The sequence below is a fragment of the Polypterus senegalus genome, chromosome 15 (genome assembly GCF_016835505.1).
Source record: "Polypterus senegalus isolate Bchr_013 chromosome 15, ASM1683550v1, whole genome shotgun sequence".
Taxonomy (NCBI): Eukaryota; Metazoa; Chordata; class Cladistia; order Polypteriformes; family Polypteridae; genus Polypterus; species Polypterus senegalus.
Window position 1 is genome coordinate 134,041,993 of NC_053168.1, and position 24,523 is coordinate 134,066,515.

At 42.1% G+C, this 24,523-nt stretch overlaps 1 protein-coding gene across 1 annotated transcript in view; it reads left to right on the top strand.

The window, feature by feature from the left end:
* galr1a (galanin receptor 1a) overlaps nucleotides 1–23,695 on the top strand; it is a 38,982-nt gene extending 15,287 nt beyond the window's left edge. The window contains exon 3 of the mRNA XM_039737434.1: nucleotides 20,584–23,695. Coding sequence (XP_039593368.1) covers nucleotides 20,584–20,901 — 318 coding nt within the window. The 3' untranslated portion in view covers nucleotides 20,902–23,695. The remainder of the gene's footprint in view (nucleotides 1–20,583) is intronic.
* The last annotated feature ends 828 nt before the right edge of the window (nucleotides 23,696–24,523 follow it).

Sequence of the window (24,523 nt, forward strand, 5' to 3'; positions counted from 1 at the left end):
TGGTCTAATATTCTAATACCAAATACCTGTATTTTTCCATTTTCCATACTATTGTCTGTGGAGAGTTCTCTCTGAACTGTAAAATCTATACGACACCATGCATTAGTGAAGCTTTATCGGTGATCTGATTTCAATCTTTTTTTTTTTTCGCCGAGACACACCAGAAATGCAATGCTTTGTTGGACCAGCTGCATTTATGTTGATCAAACCCATCCGTCAGCTGGCCCCGCTGATGAAGTAAGACCCGTTTCACAAATAGCTCTGAGCAACTGAAGTGCCTCATGAGTGCTGAAACATCAACATAAGAGTCTGAAGTACCATAAGTGTGAAAAACATAGAGGCTGTTTTGAAATCCAGCAATGGGGCACTCGCATCATGCAGGCCAACAAGTACATCTGAATAGATTTAATTGAGTCGCTCCAAACCACAGATGCGTCACCAAGTAAAGGCAGGAAAGGCAATGGTGGTGATACAGAAAACTCCTCCACTCCCATTTGCCAAATGTTAGGTTCAGGGAGCACTTAAATTCCTGAACTACCAGAATGCTGTTTACTCGCCTACACATATACACACAAACATCCTCGCACAAGTTCAAGAATATGTATTTTGGTTTCATGTTTAATTTTTTAATGCCTTTCCATTGCCTTTTTTTTTCCATTCAATACTGCAGAGTTAATTACTACATTTTAACGTCATGTGAGAAAAATATTTGGCAATGCTGAGTTTGGATTTTCTCTTTTCCTACACCATTTTGATTTTCATGGGAGCCGTCATTTTCTAGGTTTTTGTATATTGTTGCTGGGCTGGATGGTACTGGGACTGCTGTGCAGTCTGCATTTTTTCAGATTGAATCTGGGGTTCATTAGGGGTATGTTTTTGATAATATTGTGTTCAATGCTTGCATGGATTGGGTTTTGAGCAGGGTCATGGGGTCCAGCTGCTGTGGAGTATCTGTTGGTGAAGAAAGATTCACTGATCTTGACTTTGGTGACGATGCTGTGATCTTCGCGGAGTCAATGGAGGTTCTGATTAGGGCTCCCGAGAGACTGAGTGAGGAGTCTGAGTGTCTGGGCTGGCGAGTGTCCTGGATAAAAAACAAAGATCCAGGCCTTCAATGACCTCTTGGGCACGGCCATCAGCAGTGTGTCTGTCTGCGGAGAGAGTGTCGACCTTGTCGAGAGGTTTACCTCTGCAGCGACATTCATGTCTCTGGTGACTCTTCCTATGAACTCAGTAGACGGATTGGGAGAGCATGGGAGTCGCTGGAAAGGGGTGTGTGGCGCTTCTGATATCTCTACAAAAGGACGAAGGTCCAAGTCTTTAGAGTCCTGGTGTTTGCAAGACATGGACGCTATCCAGTGACCTAAGATGAAGACTGGACTCCTTTGGTACTGTGCCTCTCCGGATAATCCTTGGGTACCACTGCTTGGACTTTGTATTAAATGAGCAGATTGATACTTCTCCGTGTTTGTTACCTGCCTTGCGCCCTCTGTTGGCTGGTATTGGCTCCAGTAGACCCCCGTGACCCTGTAGTTAGAATATAGCAGGTTGGATAATGGCTGGGTGGATGGATGGATGGATCATTTTGGTATCAGAACTAAGGTGTCAAAGCTGGTATCAGTACTAAAGTAAAAAATTTGCTATTGAACAAACATACTTATATGTATATATATACTTATTCATGACAAATGTCACTCTGTGTTCTGATCCATGCGCCCCTACAGTATGTAAATCCCCTCACTTATGACATCCCCGTTTTGTCTCATCACTCACAAGCTGAAAGGCGTTTACTGTTAAAAACAGCTTGAAGTAGTCGAGTGGCCGCTAATCCGTAGTGTCCACTAGCATGCCGCGTTGTTTGGTGAAGTCCAGTAGCCAGCTTGTCTCCCACAGATCGATGTCTCTGTAGTTGTCCGAGGTGTGCCGGCTACACAACCAGCTGGGGGCCAATGAGTTTTCGATCTCCAGACCAACTTGCATCAGAATTGCAGTTCGATAAGTCACAGTCCAATTCAGCGATAACTCAAAAATAAATAACTTATACACACAGAGTATTTTTGCGTTGCACATTCGCCTCGCTCTCTCGCCCGATGTCGATGCCATTCTAGACGCTGTTTACTCCATGCTACTCACGCACACGCGGAGATTCGACGTCGAGTCAACGAGTCTGACAGTCCTCGTAGCCAAGAGGGTCTACCTATCACGTAATGGTGACTTTTATCGACGTTTACAGCTTTTATCGCCCTCTGCCCCGCCCTCAACCCCTTGGGTCGACATCCGCCATAAAAGAGTTAATATGACAGCAGCCATATTGTACAGAGCCCTGCACTGTGCTGTGATCCTTCAGCCCCTTCTTGCATACTCAAGTACTGGGGCTAATGGGACACGGAGTGTACAGTTCTGTCTTTGCAGATTTGTCTAGTTTGCTTGAGAATGATAAGAGTTTATTGAAATCTTACTCAGTGGTTATAAACTTTTTTTTTTTTGTTGGGTGCTCTCCCTCCCGTATTATGAGAAATTTTACATCTGACTCACACAATTTATACATTTTCTGCACTTGTTTTCTTTTTTTTTTAATCCACTGATTCATTCGTGGCATGATTTAACAGTAGGACATCAAATTACATTAAATGGTGCTCTGATGACTTTTTTTTAACTAAGTGGGAGGAAAACAAAATAGATAAGATACAGCCTTTAGAAAGAAAAAGATATTAGTTCTATCTACAGAAATAAATGGAAAACAACTTGATATCATCACGTCCTGCAAATGTTTAGTAATTACACTGAGATTTTTCTAAATCTGTCCCGACTACACATAAGATACTTTAGCAAATTCTAAATCACTTACACAAACTTCATTATTGCAATGTGAACTGTGTGACCACCTGGGGGCGTTGCAGCACCCCAAACCTCAGACACAATCTCATAGATACAAGTCCCAGTGTAATTAAAGGTTTATTTTCTCTAACATTTTACACAGAGGGACGGGGGGTGGCTCTGTGGGTAGGGATCTGTGCCGCAATCGGAAATTCCTGGTTTGAATCCCATAAACGCCCTATGGCAGAAAGAGGGTCATTTCCTGAAGGTGGGACTGGACCGCGTGTCTACCTAGGGGTTTGCCAACCGGGATCCTGATCTATTTCATCATATAGTGAGTGCATGTTCCCCAACCTGACCTGTTCATGTTCAAGTCAGTCATGGCCTAACCGGCTTTGTCCCGAACATGGCCGTGGGAGTCCACTGAAACTAATCCCATAAGCGCCCTAAGCAAAGCCCTAAACCTGCAATTGCTCCATTCTGGGTATGACGTTAACCCACATCCAGCCCTGCTAGCAGGTCCTCCAACTTGCAGAGAAAACCCAGGGGTTAAAAACCTCACACTGTTCAGTGTGGTGCTGAGGTGTCACCATTGCACAGCTGCTCTTAGATCTCAATCCGGGTGGTTCGCTCTGTGGTGGATCCATATGCTCCCAAGCCCTCTCTCCTCTTTACACAAAGGTTCCAAATGTGGCATAAATGTTGCACAACACAATTCTTCTCTCATCTTCTTCTCCTTCACTCCTCCAAGGCGAACTTTGTTCGTCCTCCACACCCATTTGGTTGAGGCCAAGCAGTCTCTTTTACCTTGGACATAGGAATACTTCTGATCTTCTTCTTCTTCTTTCAGCTGCTCCTGTTAGGGTTCGCCATAGTGGATCATCTTCTTCCATGTCTTCTGTCCTCTGCATCTTGTTCTGTGACACCCATCACCTGCATGTCCTCTCTCACCACATCCATAAATCTTCTCTTAAGTCTTCCTCTTTTCCTCTTACCTGGCAGCTCTATCCTTAACCTCCTTTTCCCAATATACCCAGTGTCTCTCCTCTGCACATGTCCAAACCAATACAATCTCGCCTCTCTGACTTTGTCACCCAACTGTCCAACCTGAGCTGACCCTCTAATGTCCTCATTTCTAATTCTGTCCATCCTCGTCACACTCAATGCAAAACTTAGCATCTTTAACTCTGCCACCTCCAGCTCTGTCTCCAACCCATATAACATAGCTGGTCTCACTACCCTCCTGTAGACCTTCCCTTTCACTCTTGCTGATACCCAAATCACTCTTGACGCTCTTCTCCACCCATTCCACCCTGCCTGCACTCTCTTCTTCACCTCTCTTCCACAATCCCCATTACTCTGTACTGTTGATCCCAAGTATTTAAACTCACCCACCTTCGCCAACTCTACTCCTTGCATCCTCACCATTCCTCTGACCTCCCTCTCATTTACATACATGTATTCTGTCTTGTTCCTACTGACCTTCATTCCTCTCCTCTCCGGATCATATCTCCACCTCTTCAGAGTCTCCTCAACCTGCACCCTACTCTCATTACAGATCACAATGTCTGTACCTGGGAGTACTTCCGATGCAAGGGCATAACTCGATGGAAGTACTTCTGAGTCAAACCAAAGTCCTAAAAAGCAGTATTTGTGAATCCCTTCAGCTCCCCCTGGTGGCCCCATACGGAACACAACAAGGCTGCCTCACAGGACCACATGACTACAGGTCCTAGCATTCCCTGCAGGCATCTTTGTGAGGATCCTAACCACGAGGGTGATCCTGCTTGCAGGATCCTCATTGTTGAGAACCCAAGTGGCCGGACCAGGCCAAGGGTATGCCCACATAACACCTTGGACCGAGTATCTGGCGGGGCTGTCCCGAGCTGTTTTGTTGTGTGGTGGGTATGACAACAAGTACAAGTACATGTTTCCCACCCTGACCTGACCTGTTCATGTTCTGGTTATTTAAACCAGTCAGTCATTGTCTAACCAGATTTGTCCTGAACAGCGACTATCCTGTCTATTCTGTCCTAGCACCCCAGACACCCATTAGGGTCTATTTAATATCACCAGTTCAACTAACCTACATGTCTTTAGACTGTGGAAGGAAACCAGAGCACCCAGAGGAAAATCAAATTCAATCTCAGTCAGGATTTCAGTCCATGTGTGCCGTCCATTATGACTACTGCAATGAAAAATAATATTTAACAAGTTAAAGGGATGAGGAGAAAATACAATATCGATAAACAAAATGAAGGTCAGGACTGGAAAGTAGACAAATACGGTGCCGAAGCTCAATATGTTGAATGGAAATCAAAGTCAAAGAGACGTAACTATTAAGTTTGAAACCAGAATAGTGAAAGGTTTGCCGTCTACATTTTTTCATAGAACTCCCGCAATCTCAGATAAAGACAGGGCATTACGTGGTGTTGCAAAGTTGCAAAGGTGACATCATGTGGAGTGATCATCCGGTTCATTTCATAGACAACAGTTCAGTAAAACATTACCAAGGTGGCAACGCCCATAAAAAAATAAAAATCACCAAAATATTTTTATCGATATTAAATACAAACGGAAAATAGAAACTAATGATCAATTCAGATTCTTCTTTATTTATAAACCGAAAATGAGTACACAATATCTATAAAACACATAAGGAAAATCCGCAAAAAGCAAACGATAGTTGTCAGCTTCAGCCATTTTAAAAAGAGAGTTGGCCACGCATTTAACTCCACTTAGTTTTCTTCTGTGGCTTCAGGGCCAAAGGTGTGGACTCACCCTGGAAAGCCATTCACAAATGCTGTTATAAACATTACTGAACGGTGATATTCAGATGTAAATTGCTCTCTCTGTTCTGTAGACAACAAAACAACAAAAACTGCAAAAAATGATCGCTTATACAATACAATTTATTTTTTGTATAGTCCAAAATCACACAAGAAGTGCGGCAATGGGCTTTAACAGGCCCTGCCTCTTGACAGCCCCCCAGCCTTGACTCTCTAAGAAGACAAGGAAAAACTCCCAAAAAAACCCTAGAAGGGAAAAAATGGAAGAAACCTTGGTAAAGGCAGTTCAAAGAGAGACCCCTTTCCAGGTAGGTTGGGCGTGATGTCAAAAAAAAGGGGGTCAATACAATGCAATACACAGAACAGAACAAATCCTCAATACAGTATAAAAATAAAACTTTTAGAAGTACGGAGTAGAATTTAACAATAGAGTCCTGGAGACCTCACCCATCAAGCTGCTTCCCCAATTTGGCCATTCCACACCTGAAATAGCTCTAATCCAATGAAAGGACCTCTCTTTCCCACGATTCCTGCAATCCTCCATCAGGGATGACTTTACTTTAGGCAGGCAAAACAACTTGGCAGGTGGGCAGTGCTCACCGAGTGCCACATTTGAGTACCGAGAGGAAAAACAGAATAGGTGAGGGTTAGTATCAAATTCTAACTATCATGTTACTTATGTTTTAGTGCTAATGACTGACTACAGAGATGCAGTCCGTACAGCTAATCAGCAGCTCTAGTCAGGGTGTGCTAAACTAAAGTTGTGAGTCTTCAGCTGGGATTTAAAAGCTGAGACCGAAGGGGCATCTCTTATAGTAGCAAGCAGACCACCCCACAGTTTAGGGGCCCTGAAACTAAAAGCTCGACCTCCCACTGTTGTTTCATTAATCCTTGGAATCATAAGCAGACCGGCATCTTGAGATCTTAATGTGCACTCAGGTTTGTAAGTCATAATAAGTTCAGACAACTAAGCCGGACCTCGGCCATTTAATGCTTTATATGTTAAAAGGAGGATTTTGAAATCTGCCCTAAACTTAACCAGTAGCCAGTGTCAGGATTTAAGAACTGGAGTTATGTGTTCGTATTTTCTTGTTCTTGTGATAATTGATGCTGTGGCATTTTGGATTAACTGGAGGCTGTATAAAGAACAGTTTGAACAGCCAGTGAACACCGCATTGCAGTAGTCAATCCTACTAGAAATAAATGCATGAATTAATTTCTCAGAATGCTGTTTATTTAGAAAGAGCCTTAATTTCCTAACATTTTTAAGATGGAAGAAACATGATTTGGACAACTTTGTAATATGCGCTTTAAATGACATGCTAGAGTCAAATATAATTCTGAGATTGCGGGCTGATTCAGTAAAATTAATGGTGATTCCAACTGAGTTAAACGATGACAGAATATTGTTGTGATCAGCGTCATTCCCTCCAACAATTAACACCTCTGTTTATAGTCTTTCACTGTACAGAAGCTTATTTTGAAGGAGGACTGGTAACTCTGAGGCTAAGGATCTGCACTGGTATTGGGAATTTTGTTGGCTCAAATCCCATTACTGATCATTGTGAGTTGAGGTCCTTAACCTGAAAAGCACTCCAGGACAGCTGAACAATGGCTGACTCGGCACTCTGACCTCCAAAGGTGGCGTGGATACTTCCCCTCAGGGATTAATAATAGTATATCAAATCACATTTTGTTATTTTGCAAAGATATTGCCTGGTGCCACAGGACTGATCAATCATGCATGTGCTCCAGTGAGAGGAAAAATTAAACAGGGGTGTAGCAAGCAATCAAGTGACAAGAACTGAACAGACGTTATAAGCATCCATCCATCTTCCTTACCTACCTACCTATGGCAGGGTTGTGGGAGGCAGCTGTCAAAATCCCATCCACGATAGCCGCCGCAAGCAGAATAAGCAAGGAAGAAGCATATCCTTACCTTGAGAAAACAGTGCAGAGAATCCGCGATAACATTTATTATTTCCAGGTGCAGCATAAAGGAGGCCGTCTCACTCCACTCAGGGAGCCAGAGTTGGGAAGCAGAGGATGGAGCTTGCGACGGGAGGAGTGGAGGTAACAGAAGAGAAAGAAAAGAGAGGCAAAGAAAGGACTGTGAATATTGTTGTTGGTTTGGGCACTGTTTGATGTTGTGTGCAGGAAAAGAAAGGTGTGTGCTATAAGGACATTGTGAGTTGGTGTCCGTCTGGATCGAGGCTGATCTTTCCACAATATATATTTTTATATTTCAATGCCCATAGATAAATGTTGGGTACCAACCTGATCATCCCTCTTTAATTTAGTTACAAAAAAAACAACAACAAAAAGTGCGGCTGTGTGCACCAGTATAATGAATGGGTGCGTTCTGTCAGGCTAGCAGGGGCTCCGTCCTGTACTGCAGTCTGTTTCAGAGTAAATGCAGTTGTGGGCTTTATAGGTAGGGGACTGGAAGTGGTGGAGTCAGTTGCTCTTACTGGCTCTCTTCTGGGTACTGTGGAGGGAACAAAAAAGGAAAAGGTTGGCATTAGTGCCCCCTCTCGACCCAGGCTGGTATTAGCTACCTCAGATGATCCCTCGAGAGTGACCCACGCATATGCATGCATGACAGTATATATACAGTATATGTATTGAACATGTGTCAGGCTGGCTAGGTGGTGCCAGAGTAAAATTGGACAAGGAACAGAGGTGACAATAGGTGCCAGCATACCACATCATTGAAATTAGTCTCTGTTAATAATTATCATACATAATAGCAAAATGTGAACAGGTACAATTGACGGTGCATAGTCTCTTTATTAAAACACATTTCTCCTAATTAGAAGCAACAAAGAATAGCTCTTAGGATGTACTGTACATATTGTAGCCTGGGATCGTCATCATAACTAACTGCATTTTTAAATCCAGGAATATAATTTTGGAATGAAAATAGTAGATTTTCCATATTAGTACACTTGTTTAAGCATATTGGCTCAACTAAACATGGTACACAGAATTTGTGTCTAGTATACCCCAAGGAATATTTAAAAGATGTTTAGGAAGAGCATTAGGAGAGAAACCTAACTTGGAATAAGTTTTATTGTAACAAACCATTATGATAATTCAATACAATTATCTCAACTGATACAGTAAAATAAATTAGCCTACATTACCCATTAATTATGAAGTAAATTACAGTAACTTACATAATCATCTTTCTGAAAGTAAAAAAAAAACAGCTGAAGCAAATCAATTGCAAGTGCCTGGAAATTATAATAATACGAATAATAATAATTATTATTATTATCATTAGCCAGCAGTGCTAATGCGCCTCAGCAAGAAAACAAGATAAGTGATGGCCTGACCTGTCAACTGAAGTTAAAGCAAGGACTCTGGATTATAATTTAGGACATTTTGATGTGAGAACAGCAGTGCCAGTTGTTTTTCCAAGGTTCCCGAGGGTAGATGATATTAATTTTAATGTGTCAACATTACATTTGAGAAACAGCAGACCTATTTCTTTATAAGATATGGTGTAATTTTGTGTGTTTTGAAGAACTCTAGGTTTTAGAGAGGAAATGTGCCTACTGTCTTGTAACAGCTTATACTGGGAAAGCACAAAGTATTTCTTTCCAGGAAATGGACAGCCTTGCTAAAATACATGTAATAGCAGTCTGCATGTCATGGTCCTTTCAGCCTGGGATTTAACCTACAATGCAACCTACTTGTTCTGTTTATGGCCTCTCTGTATTTTTTCACACAAACTCTCTTTTCTCATGGCATTACCAGTGCAGTGGTAGAGCTGCTGCCTTGCCATAAGGAGACCAGGGTTCACATCTCAGGTCCTCCCTGCATGTTCTCCCTCTGTCTGTGTGAATTTCCTTCCACAGTCCAAAGACATGCAGGCTAGGTTCCTAAATTGTCCCATGTGTGTAGTAGGGGTTGATGTGTGTGTGTTTGCCCTGCAATGGACTGTCATGCTGTCCAGGGTTTGTTCCTGCCTTGCGCCCTATGATAGCTGGGATGGGTGGACTAAGTGGGTTAGAAAATGACTGACTGACTGTGAGTATATCTCTTCCTGGAGATTTCTTTAATTCTGTATGTTATACTGCCATTTTATACTTATTTCTTTTAAATGCTACAGAGGTATTTTTAATATCATTCTAAATTAAGCTTTCAATTAAACATCAGTTCATTCAATGACCACACCGAATTGAATTTCAGAGCTGTGGGGTGGTAGTGGCAAAGGTAGGTATAAGACTGCCACCAGTCAGGGTACTGCTCTTTATTTGTTGTACCCACAAGGGGGCACCAGAGAGCCCCAAACCACAGACCGGGCAATACAGCCCACTATCTATTGTGTATATATTTATATATATATATAAAAGCCAAATACCACTGACTCACTCATCACGAAATCTGCCGAACCATGAGGACTTGGGACTTGAAATTTGGAATGTAGGTTACTCTTGGCCCATAGGTGCTCACTAAGAAACGGTTTTAAAAATTTCGTGGTACAAGCGCAGAATTTCTTATAGTTTTTTTAGACCCGTTTGTATGGCTGTCCGCTTTTCACGAGAGAACTACTTAACGATTTTAGATCTGTTTTTTTTTCTATAATTTGCTTGAACATTCCGTTGATTTTGCGACTTTCTCATTGCGCTAAGTATCATAGTTCGCTTGCGGTTCTGATTTAAGACTGTGAATCCGAGAGAGATGCAGCGGACCAAGGGGAGGGGGCGGGGATCTCCGCACTCATGCATCTGCCTCAGGCATAACCTTAACTCCACTGAGTTGGTGAACAAGAGAACTGCTTAACGGATTTAGATCGGGTTATTTCTATAATTTGCATGAACATTGCTTTGATTTTGCGACTTTCTCATCGCGCTAAGTATCATAGTTCACTTGCGGTTCTGATTTAAGAGTGCAAATCCTAGAGAGATGCAGCAGACCAAGGGGAGGGGTGGGACTCTCCGCACTCATGCATCTGCCTCAGGCATAACCTTAACTCCACTGAGTTGGTGAACGAGAGAACTGCTTAACGAATTTAGATCTGTTTTTGTTTCTATAATTTGCTTGAATATTCCATTGATTTTGCGACTTTCTCATGAAGCTAAGTATCATAGTTCGCTTGCGGTTCTGATTTAAGACTGCGAATCTGAGAGAGATGCAACAGACCAAGGGGGGCGGGCCCTCCGTACTCATGCGTCTGCCTCAGGGCGTAACCTTATCTCCGCGTAGTTAACGAATGAGAGAACTGGTTAACAGATTTAGATCAGGTTTTTTTATATAATTTGCATGAACATTGCATTGATTTTGCGACTTTCTCATCGCATTAAGTATCATAGTTCACTTGCGGTTCTGATTTAAGAGTGCGAATCCGAGAGAGATGCAGCAGACCAAGGGGAGGGGTGGGGCTCTCCGCACTCACGCGTCTGCCTCAGGGCTATCCTTAACTCCGCTGAGTTGGTGAACGAGAGAACTGCTTAACGGATTTAGATCTGTTTTTTTTCTATAATTTGCTCGAACATTCTGTTGATTTTGCGACTTTCTCATCAAGCTAAGTATCATAGTTCGCTTGCGGTTCTGATTTAAGACTGTGAATCCGAGAGAGACGCAGCAGACCAATGAAGGGGGGGGGCCCTCAGCACTCACGCGTCTGCCTCAGGGCTTAACCTTAACTCCGCTTAGTTAACGAACGAGAGAACTGGTTAATGGATTTAGATCGGGTTTTTTATATAATTTGCATGAACATTGCATTGATTTTGCGACTTTCTCATCGCCTTAAGTATCATAGTTCGCGTGCGGTTCTGATTTAAGAGTGCGAATCCTAGAGAGATGCAGCGGACCAAGGGGAGGGGTGGGACTCTCCACACTCATGCATCTGCCTCAGGCATAACCTTAACTCCGTTGAGTTGGTGAACGAGAGAACTGCTTAACGGATTTAGATCTGTTTTTTTTTCTATAATTTGCTTGAACATTCCATTGATTTTGCGACTTTCTCATCGAGCTAAGTATCATAGTTCGCTTGCGCTACCAATTTATTAGCGCAAATCCAAGAGAGAGACTCATTGGGCTGCGGGGAGGGGAGGGGGGCGGGGCCCTCCTCACTTACGCGTCTGCCTCAGGCGTAACCTTAACTCCGCTTAGTTAGCGAACGAGAGAACTACTTAACAGATTTAGATCTTTTTTTTCCTATAATTTGCTTGAACATTGATTTTGCGAGTTCTCTCATCGCGATAAGAATCATAGTTCACTTGCAGGAGTGATATATTCATGTTAATCTGAGGCAGAGGCTGTGGGCCGAGGAGAGGGGAAGCGTGACGTCAGGAGTAGAGAGCTGGGCAGGACCCTCCTCACTGTCCTGTTTCACTAATACGCGGACGAAGCCGTGGGGGATGGCTAGTATATGAATAAAATAAAGGATTTTATTTTCTTACAAGGCACTTTTTCACAAACCTTTCAGTAATAAGCCAACAAATATACAAGAAATGAGTAATAAATCACCAGTTCTTCCTCTTTCTCTCTTCCACTGTGTGGCCCGCTGCCTCACATCTCCAACTCGATTCTTTAACCAGGCCCAGGATTCTTTTGTCCAACCCTTTTCTTAATTGGTAACCAGTTTTACCTAAGTTGTACCTAACCCCACTGGTAACCATTAATGCAATGGTCTCCAACTCCAGTCCTAGAGGGCCGCAGTGCCTGCAGGTTTTCATTCTAACCCTTTTCTTAATTGGTGACCAGTTCTTGCTGCTAATTAACTTCTTTTCCTTTGATTTTAATTGACTTCTTTGTTAAGATTTGTTCCCCTGAATTTCTTCACCGTTCCTCCGAATTGCTTCATTTCTTTCCTTAAATGGCACCCAAAGAGAAATGAAACGTGAAGTGAGTGAGCCGACAGAAGACCAACTAAGTCAGGGCCTCAAACTCCAACCAAATTTACTCTCATTGTCCAATAGCAGACATTTCCAAAATTGTTGATTTTCTCATCTCTGAGAACACCGTTAAAGCGTTTTGAGGACCTGAGCAGATCAGCATTTCTAAGATCTTCATCTTTCTTTATTTTCAGATACTGTATGATGGACACAGTTTTCTGTTCACGTTTTGGTTCATTTTGTAGCTCTCTATTGTTTGGCTGCTAATTAAGGAAAAAAAGAAACAATTTAGGGGTCCGAGTCTTCAAGAACAAGTCAATTAAAATGAATTCAAAAGAAGTTAATTAGCAGCAAAAAACAGGTCACTGATTAAGAAAAGGGTCAGAATGAAAACCTGCAGCCACTGCAGCCCTCCAGGACCCGGAGTTGGGGACCCCTGTTATAGATGCTTATAGCACTCAATGGTTATCATTACCTGCGGTGGGTTGGCACCCTGCCTGGGATTGGTTCCTGCCTTGTGCCCTGTGTTGGCTGGGATTGGCTTCAGCAGACCCCCGTGACCCTGTATTCGGATTCAGCGGGTTAGAAAATGGATGGATGGATGGTTATCATTATTGTTGTTATTATTATTATTATTAACGTTATCAAACCAGTTCGGTCCAGAAGTGCAGAGAATCCCTGCAACATCAGATAACAAAGCAGGACAAGGAATCCAGTCCATCACAAGGCACAATGACAAACCTGCACACCCAGTGAGGGCAGAACAGGATTCACTAAATAGTGTACACTACCCAGGAAAAAATCATGCAGGAATAGGGAGAACGTGCATGCGGATGTATGTCACCAAGTAGGTGATTCCATGGGACAGAAGAGCTGACCTGATTATTACTAACACACTGGGCAACAATTTGTTTCAAAAGTTTTGCTTCCTGAAGATTTGTTAGTGATTATGATACACAAATATAGTTTCAGATTGGCTGTGTGACGTGCAAATTGGGAGACAGATGAAATGATCTTTAACTGAATTTAGTGTGTTTAATCACTTAATGATGCCCAGATATTGCATTACCTCAACTGAACTAAAAATGTTTTTCATGTTGATTTTTCGTTGGTACTCCGCATCTGATTTGTCTTGTATCAGGGTGTCCAACAATAGTTGACCAGAACTGATAGATCTCTCTCGCACTAGCACAGCTTTTCCATCATTGCAATGTTCTGGTGAAACATTTCATCAAGTTTGTCAGTGACTGCACTAAGATTAGCAGGGTAGAAGTCCGAGTGTCAATTCAGAAAAATCAATCTCTGTGTTGCACTTCATGGTTTTGTATGCTTGAAGCTTGATGTCAACCAGCTAGAAGTTCTAGGGTGCTCTGTAGTTTGCCAAAGTAATTCATCAAGAACATCCTTGAATGATGTCCATGTGATTTCCTCCAGCCCCGGATCTTTGAACCATTTGTCATGGTCTGATTTGTGGACCAACAAAAATGCTTTCCTTAATCTTGGCTGTAGCAGCCCTTGGTTTTCAAAGAATCGACACACAGAGAGTCTCAGACTGGTGCGTTTATCTTTATTTATGTCTCAAACTGTGGCTCTTTATTGTAGTCGTTATATCGTCACGAGCACCGTGAAAACTATAAACAGATATAAACATACATCTTTTAACATTATACAAAGTAACAGAACAAATGAAAGAACATACAATTAATTGCGTACCTCGCTCCGCTTACCAAGGGGTGCAACAAATCTAAAAGGTCACCGTTTCAGAGATAGCGTTAGTCCTCAATGTTTCTTCACACTTCCGGTATTTTACGTTGTTACGTTCCCTACGTGCGGAATGATTTCACGGTCATTTACATTGGCATCAGTTATTTGTAAAAACATCTGCCTCAAATATTAAAATCCTTCACCTTCCTTGTTCTCCATTTTCGCTATATATATTTTTTTCAGGTGGAGTTTTATATCAAGAAGAGGCAAAAATACCTTTTTTGGGTCGACAAATAGTTTATGTGCTACACTCTTCTGTCCAGCTTACAACTTCAGCTCATACAAAGCGGATTACTGCTTTCCGCTCTTCTTTGGTGCAGAGACGGCCATATCTACTTCTTGAAAACAGGAAAAGAAACTGACTGAAACGTGACACATTAACGTTTCCACACGTCTTATCACAAAAGCGCAGATTATTGACTTACGCTTAAATTTATGTGTTTATTTATTTGTATTTATATATGTATCTATTTGTTTACTTTTCTGAGTTTTCCTAATCTTCAACGCTGGAGTTAGTCTTCAAATGTTTGGAATTTCTTTGATTTATATCCTGTTAAAGCAGGCTACTTGTAAAGACATTTTCTGAATCTGATGGCCTGTTGAATGTTCATTTGAACAAGCTAGCAAGAAAGTTTACTGCCCTATGTACATGTGACAATAATGACCCCATAACTGTCTAGAATAAAGACGTGACAATAAACCCTATAACTGTTTTGACAGATAGGGGGTGCTATCGCTCCCTTGAACTCCAGACCAGTGGTGTAGCGTAGTGGGGACGGCAGGGGTGGCCCGCCCCGGGCGGCACTTTTAAGGGCCTGTGCTGTATATTTTAGTCTTTTAAATTGAAATACCTAAATAAGGGGGCGGCTGACACCCACGCTACGCCACTGCTCCAGACAACAGATAAAAGTCCAAATATTAACTATTTATAATCCACAGTGCACAAAGCACCCTCTCCTCCACTATACTCATTCAAATGCACAATAATACTCAATAATACAATCCACCACTCCCAGACGCGTTGCCCTCCTACCACTCAGCTCCACTCGCCATCTGGGAGCTTCCACAGTCCTTTTATATTCCCTGACCCGGAAGTGTTCCCAACCCCCAGTCCATGAGATTCCTTATCACTTCCGGGTCAGATAAAATATCCTTTTCTTCACCCTGGAAGCACGTCATTCCTCTTGTCCATGTGACTCGGACATACTTCCGGGGCGTATGGCAAATAACCATCATTCCTCCCTGCAGCGTCTCCTAGTGGTCCCCATGGTATCCAGCAGGGCTGTGTATAAAAACTCCAATGTCCATGATGCCCAGCTGGTCTTAGGGGGACCTCTATACTGCAGGGAGGGCTCCACCTGGTGGCTTGGGGGTATTGGCTGGGATGAACAGCCTGCCATACTCCACACTGTCTAGAATAAAGACGTGACAATAATGACCCTAAAACCATATAACTGTCTAGAATAAAGATGGGCACAATGTGAGAAGAATTTATGATGACTGTGTGCAAAGCAAAGCCGCAGTAACGCCTCTTCGCACATAGGCTTGGAATGAGCCAGAAGGTAATGTTGCTGCAGAACATTGTGTCATGGAGAGGATGGGCAACATTAGTCACGATGGCCTCATCGTCCTCCTTCTTGCCATGGTCTCCAGTGAGTCTGGGGTCAGTCCTGCGACACAGCTGGCATTACTCATCAGTTTATTCAGACGTCTGGTGTTATTCCCCCAAAAGACCACATCTTACAATAGCACACTGGCCATTATGGGATGGTGGAACATCCCCAGCATTGATTCTCTTACTGCAAGAAGAACTTACAGCATGTATGATTTTTAAAACTATTGTTAAATTAATGATGAGTGAAATATGTGAGTGTCTTACATGTTACCAGATACATTTTTTATGAGGTGAGATTTGCATATAATGCGTGAAACACCTTTTGCAATAACACGTTTCTCTCCGTCTGTTTGCATGTAACAACTCAAACCCTCAGTGGACAGTCTGCAGAAATGTGGCATCCTTATTCTTCACGAAATTTTCTCGAGACAGTTCAACTTTCATTTAGATGTGTGATGGGCAACGTAGGTTAGGTGGCATTCCGGCCATGTAAGGAGCCATCCATTCTAGCCAAGAGGTCCTTTTAATGGAAGGATATGGGAGGATGTTCATCTTGCCCACTTTGGGTAGTTGTGCCTTTCCTGGTGAGGAGACTGTTATAATGGACGGACAGGGGGAGACTGTTTCTCAGGGCAGTACACTGGGTGCTGACATCCTTCTGCCGTGCATCCAGTTTAAACACCCGCAGGGCTCAATGAGAGTTGTAGTTTTGGTGGACAGTCCTGTTGGGGTTCTTGGGTGCCACTAGGGGGAGCTACTGGAGGCAGACTCTCCTTTCACAGGTTGGCTCTGCGTGACCCGGAAGGGCTTCTAGCATACAACATGATGGCATCGGAAGTACTCCGCTATAAAAGAAGCTGCTTCGCTTCACCTGGGTCAGAGTCAGGAGGAGGTGGAGGAGACTGCTTCAGAGTTGTTGAGGAGAAGAAAGAAAGAAAAAAGGAAAAGTAAATTGCGTTATGTTCACTACTATTAGGAAGCCTTTTGCTAAGGTATTTCATAATAAACTGTTGACTTGAACCCGGGACTTGTGTAGCGAAGTTGTGTTTTGGAGTTTGGTGTGCTATAATGCCCCCTACAGGCCACAAATGTCTTGAACAGATTGACCTGTTCAAGGCTGTAAAATTTCAAAATCTCTCATTGAGAAGCATTAGCAAATCTGTAAACTCATTTATCTTGAAACAGAGAAATCTTCTCTGCCACTTAAACTACAAATTAGTTTACTGTTTCGTTTTTACCTTGACAGCGGATAAACAAACTTGAATATTTTGCATATTTTACACATTTTGCACATTTTCTTCTTTTTCCACCTCCAATAGCCGCTATAATGGCGGCAAACAGATCCCCAATACAAGGTAATGAAACACCAGAAGACTCTGTGCACGGGTAGAAAGTTACTCGCCGTTACTGGCTTTTTGCGCAGGCAGGCAAGTCCATCTCTAAACACACATGGAAACCTTTCCATCATCACGTCGTTGCTGCTTTATGATGTCTTCCCAGCAGCTTGACCACAAATGGAAGCAAAGCTGTGCACCAATATCCCACTCTTCTCAATGCCAGTGTTTTTCCCATGGACCTGTACTGGTTCGTAAACATTTTGTGCCAGTCTGCAAAAAAGGCAGAAATGGCATGCATATTAACTATATTGCCTACCGCTGGTCTGCAAAAAGCTGGCTATGAATTGTTTGCAGGTCCGTAGAACTCCCCTGCTAGTAAACCTGGAAGCAACCCGCTCTTCAAGCTACCCACAAGGGACTCTCGCTCTTCAGTGCTGCAAACATCGCTTCATCGAAGCAAACATCATCATAATTTATTTACGATAATGTACACAAAATTCCAAGTGGAGACCCACTTGATTAATAACTTGTGTAGGATATAAAGAAGCATGTCCACAAAAAGCTGTGTGTGAATTGTTTGACGATCCGTGGAGCTCCAATGCTAGTAAACTGAGAAGCAACCCACTCTTGGAGAGTCTCAAAGCCCAACAGGAGACTCTCTTGAATCGGTGCCGAAAAGCCTTGCTTCGCCAAAGCAAACATTGTCACAATATATTTACGATAGTGTTTATGAAAGTCCAGGTGGAGACCCCGCTTGATTAATAACTTGTGTAGGATATAAAGAAGCATGTTCACAAAAAGCTGTGTGTGAATTGATTGACCATCCATGGAGCTCCAATGTAATGTAGTAAACCAAGAAGCAACCCACTCTTGGAGAGTCTCACAGCCCAACGGGGGACCCTCTCTCATTAGTTCCGAAAAGCCTTACTTCGCCGAAGCAAACATTGTCACAATATATTTATGATAGTGTGTGTGAAACTCCCAGTGGAGACCCCACTTAATACATAAAGAGCATGGCAAAGAGGATGAAGAAAAGGACAAAAGCAGAGCGCAGACATTTATTTGTCTAAACTTCAAGCACTGCAGTCCCGTGACCTCATTTGTGAAGATGTCTTGCTTTTTTTCCTGTGCCTTGGTCCCTCTATGACGATGAAGGTGATAAAACAGGCATTAAACCAGTGAGGATGGACTTTATGCACAGTTGTCCATGCTTCACAAGTGTCCGAGTCTGGGACTTTGAAAATCTGGTCATCCTATAATTTGCTACATGCACCTGACATCCATATAAATGCCACTTCTGTTATTTCCTGTTATTCTGAATAGCTTTGTAAGTTCAGGTTCATGGAAATGAAGACATCCAGACATGCACTAGTCAAGAGGGAATTAATTACAAAAGGTTATTTATTCATTTATAATAATAATAATAATAATAATAATAATAATAATAATAATACATTTTATTTATACAAGGCACCTTTCTAAGCACTCAAGGACACCAAACAAACAATAAATAAAAAACACATTATAAGTAAAACTTAAATCATCAGAAAATACAGAACTAAACTAAAACCAAACAAAGCCACTGTAATCATAAAGAAAAAGCCATTTTAAATAGATGGGTTTTAAGATTACATTTGAAAGTTGAGAATGATTCAGTATTTCGAAGCTCAGTAGGTAGTGAGTTCCAGAGTGGCTGAATGCTCTGCGCCCAATGGTGGTTAGACAGGCGAGAGGGACGGTCAGATAGATGGAGGAAGAGGATCTAAGGTTACGAGAGGAAATGGCAACATGAAGAAGGTTGGACAGGTATGGATGGTTATGAATGGCCTTCAATATTAACGGCAGAATTTTAAAATCAATTCAAAACTTAATTGGGAGCCGATGAAGCTGCTGCAAGACCGGAGTAATATGGTGAATAGACGGGATTCGAGTAATGATGCGGGCAGCAGAATTCTGGACTAGCTGAAGCTTATGGAGAGATTTATTAGAGAGACCAAAGAGGAGTGAACTGCAATAGTCCAGAGGAGACGTAACAAGACTGTGAACAAGGATGGCAGTGGTATGGCGGATGTGATTAATATTACGTAGGTGGAAGTAAGCAGACCGGGTGATGTTATTAATGTGAGATTGAAAAGAGAGAGTCCAGAGGTTTTTTTTTTTTTTCTGTCCACCCTGGCCATCGGACCTTACTTATTCTATGTTAATTAATGTTGACTTATTTTATTTTCTTACTGTGTCTTCTATTTTTCTATTCTTCATTTTGTAAAGCACTTTGAGCTACATTTTTTTTGTATGAAAATGTGCTATATAAATAAATGTTGATTGATTGATTGAGTCCTGTCAAGAATGACACCCAGACTCTTGACATGAGGTAAAGGGGAAACAGAGTAGTTACCAATAACAAGTGAAAGATTACCGGCTTTGGATAATGATGATTTTTGTACCAATGAGGAGAATCTCAGTTTTGTCACTGTTTAATTTAACAAAATTAGAAGAAAACCAGGATTTAAGTTCAGAAATGCAGTCAATAAACAAAGATGGTGGAAAAGTAAAGGTAGGTTTACTAGCAAGGTGGAGCTGGGTGTCATAAGCATAACAGTGAAAATTAATGTTATATTTAAGAAAGATACTACCAAGGGGAAGAAGGTAAATAATAAAAAGATTTATGTATGTTCTGTTACTTGGCACTTGTGAATTGTCACTTTGTATGAATATGGGGTGTGTGCATGTGAGGTTGAGTAACAGCAGTCCCTGTGATTGACTAGAGTCCTGCCCAGTCCTGTTTTCAGGCTTTAGCCCGGTCCCGGTGGGTAGCGTCTGGACCAGGGCCATCTTAACAGCATTATAGAAGGGCAAAGTAGTGCACTGAGGCCCCTACAACTCAGCAAGTCGCAACATACATAGATTGGCATGGGGCCCCTGGGCAACTACACAGCATGCCCATTGCTTTAAGATGGCCCTGCTCTGGACCCCACAATGCGGAAATGGACTGAGAAGATTCCAGAACCCACCTGCTGAGCACAGTGCACTAAGGGCTACAGTGCCTGCACAGTCCTCAAACACACCTGAATGTTACGCCATTTGTACTTTTGCTAGCTTGTATAAAACTAAAGTTGAATTGGTATTCACTTTATGATCCAATGTATTCATCGTGCCACTTCACTTAATGAGGATCATGACTGATTATTATTAATAATAACTGTAATTATTATTGATTAAAGAGGATATTTTAGTGATAGTAATTCAATTGTTCATTGCCGAGCTACTTGCTATTTCAATGTACTGTACTGATGAATGAATTCTTGCTTATTATTATCACATTATACAGTAGAGTGCTACAGGTTTCTGATTACAAATGATAAACTCTAACAATCTGATCATTTGATTATTGTGGTTTTTTTTTTCCCCCACAGACTGCACAGACTGTCCTAGTCGTAGTCGTGGTTTTCTGCATCTCCTGGCTGCCACATCACATAGTCTATCTCTGGGTAGAATTTGGATCGTTTCCTCTCAATCAAGCCTCCTTTGCATTCAGAATAGCTGCCCACTGCCTTGCATACAGCAATTCCTCCGTCAATCCAATTATTTATGCGTTCTTGTCGGAAAACTTCAGAAAGGCTTACAAGCAAGTGTTCAAGTGCCAGATAAGCAGCGAATATCCTCTGAACGACGTGAAAGAAATACGAAGCAAAGTGGATACCCCTCCTTCCACCAACTGCACCAATGTGTGACGGTGTCAAGGAAGTGTCCGTCTGCTCCCAAAATAGGCTGACTTGGGCCACTTTACCGATGGTGGAGGCTTCTAGGATACCTTTTACAGAGTTTACAGAAAGGAATGGAGAGCTTTCAGAAGAGAGCAACGGTGCTGCTGCTAAAAGCATTTAAGTAGTTTAGAGAATGAAGAAGGAGATGGAAGTACATGAGGCCAAGCTTCAGGTCGTTGTCCAGACACAGTTGGAGACTAGCAGGGCAGCGGCTAATGTAACCCTGCTACATTCTGAACAACGCAAGTGCAATCTGTACAAAAAGCCACCACCGTACGGTAACTGAACATTGTTTACACTGCAAAAATTCACAGACTGATGAACAACGTGTTAATATTTTTGGTCTGCCTACTACAAGCCTCATTATTGTCTCTGCCAAAGAGGCAGAAATTTACTTATCTTATATTTTGCAAAAAAAGACAAGTCGAAGAAGCTAATTATTTATTTTGCATGATCTCCTACTATCTTGACTTTATTTAACGGGGAAAGGATATTAAATTATTTTAATACAATCTTCCTCAAAGAATGATTTCAATAATCAGGTTTTATTGTTTTGTATTATAAAACTGTGGTGTTCATTTAGAGTTAAGATTAGAGTCGGCTTCGTCAAATTCCGCATGTATGCCTTTTTGATAGCTGAGCTTCAAGTGTAATCAGTGGCCTCTTTAATTTTCACACACACACACACACATATAATATACAATATCTATCATCTCATCATCTGAAACGTCTTGTGGTGAGGGCCGCAGTGGCAGCAGGCCAAGCAGGTCAGCCCACACTTTTCTGTCTCCAGCTACAGATTTTAGCTCTTCCTAGGGAATTCCCAGGCATTCCTGAGTCAACCTGAGAGATTTAATCCCTACAGCTTGTCCTGGGGGTGCTGCAGAGTCCCCTCCTGAGGAAATTGAGCCTGATAGGGTTCCATGGGTAGAATCCTTACAACAAGCCCAACCAACTTCTCAATATGGAGATCCACAATTCTGTTCCTGATAGAACGTAAGCCCAGCAACCATGCAAAAAAAAAAAAAAACTTCCTTTCTGTCACTTGTATGGATGATCTCATTCTTTAGGTCATTACCTACAGCTCATGACTGTAGACGAGGACAGGAATGTAGATCGATCTTTAAACTGAGAGGTATTTCAATAGACTCAACTGCTGCATCACTACAGTGCCTGTAGTCAAAGTACTGCTGCCCCAATCTGCTTATCAATCTCATGTTCCCTTCTTCTATCACTCATGATGAAAGATCTCAAGACACTTGAAAACTCCTCCACTAAGGTCAGTTGTTAATCGTTCACTTGGAGAGAGCAGTCCACTCTTTCCTGAGAGAGAACCATGAGTTTGGGATTGTGAAGTTGGTGCTGATCCTTATTCCATCCACATCACACTGGGCAGACATTTGCTCGAGTATGTGATGATGGTCACAGTCAGATGACGCAAAATCCCAAAATACCTGAACTCCTCCACTAAGGACAGTTGGAGAGAGCAATCCGCTCTTTTCTGAGAGGGAGAGCCTTGACTTCAGACTGTGGTGCTGATGCTGATCAAATGTAGATGAAGGTCACGGTCAGATGAGGCATAAAAAGAGCAACATCACCATACTGCAAGTAGCAATGTCGCTATCCTTAGCCTCCCCAGCAGGGCACACACCCTCACGTCGTCAACTGCACCTTGATATTCTGTCCATGAAACCCACAAACAAGAGTTAGACACAACCCTGATAGAGTCTGATGGCCATAGTGAATGAGTTCAACATAACGCCACGTATTCAGACACAGCTCTCATGTACAGAAACTAATATCATTTAAGAGTGACTCTGTTACCCAGGATCATCTTAACAGCATCATAGGCTCCTGGAGGAAAGTAGTGTGCTGGGACCCCAGTGAACATACAGAAACATTCTGGGCTTCTTTGCTTCTGGGGCCCCCAGTCAGTGCCAATTGTGCCCATATGTTAAGACGGCCCTGCTGAGTCTTACCCTAAATTGCTGAAGCACCTTCCGACAACACATGCCAAGGGACATGATCATATACTTTTTCCAAATCTACAAAAACTATGTAGACTGGGTTATCATACTGCCATACATCCTCCAGCAATTACGTCAATGGAGAAGAGCTGGTCATCTGTTCCACAGCCTGGACAAATTCCATGTAAGTTGTATATGATTCATCAAATCTCATTTTCCATGATGAATAAATGTGATCATAATTAATTATTTATATACATACTGTATATGTTATAGGCTAACATGTATCTGTCAATGTTCGTCATGAACAAGCAATGTGAACAAAATGAATGATACTAAACAGGCTGTGATTTTCATACAAAAGCAATCTGCAAATCAGCGTTTAGAATTAATTCATAATACTCTATATCTCCCTTTGGTCTTGCTCGTTTAAAACGAGTGCCTAGGAAATCAAACTTTCACGTGCAAGATTCATCTCTTTAATGATGTGCATTTAAATACCAAACAGTTCACATCAGCCATCTCTTAATTCACCTTCTACTAAAGGACTAATATGAGGTCAGCTTCTCATTCTTCTTAAAAGTTGTCAAGGTTTCTGCGTAAACTCTATGTCTCGATAGATAATACCAGATTGACGCAACTCCTAAAAAAAAGAGGTGCTTCCTGACTTGAGTCCTAAAGTTCCTTAATTACCACCAGCGTCCTTGAGTACGTGATTCACTGTTAAGTTAAAAGAATTCTTCTAGATCTACTTCGTAGATAGATAGATAGATAGATAGATAGATAGATAGATAGATAGATAGATAGATAGATAGATAGATATTAATTTTGGTGTAGTTGGCAGGATAGCCTTGCACCCTGTGTTGGCTAGAATTGGCTCCAGCAGACCCCCGTGACCCTGTAGTTAGATTATAGCGGGTTGGATACTGGATGGATGGATAGATGGATGGCAAGATAACAGATACATAGATAGATATTCATTTTGGTGTACTTGGTAGGATAACAGATAGATAGATAGATAGATAGATAGATAGATAGATAGATAGATAGATAGATAGATAGATAGATAGATAGATAGATAGATAGATAGATAGATAGATAGATAGATAAAGAAGTTGGCAGTATGCATTGACACAGTGCGTTGCCGCACCCTCCTCACCACCCTAAAGAGAAATTAGAAGATTACAGAAGCTGGAGAAAGAGAACGAGAAATGTATAACTATCCATCCATCCATCCATTATCCAACCCGCTATATCCTAACTACAGGGTCACGGGGGTCTGCTGGAGCCAATCCCAGCCAACACAGGATGCAAGGCAGGAAACAAACCCCAAGCAGGGTACCAGCCCACTACAGGGCACACACACACACACTAGGTACAATTTAGAATCATCAATGCACCTAACCTGCATGTCTTTGGACTGTGGGAGGAAACCCACGCAGATACGGGGAGAACATGCAAACTCCACGGAGGTAGGACCCGGGAAGCGAACCCAGGTCTCCTAACTACGAGGCAGCAATGCTACCCACTGCGCCACTGTGCCACCCAAAACGTATAACTAATATATAAGTAATATAAGAAATAACAACAACCTCCTAAACACACATAAGAACCTCTGGATC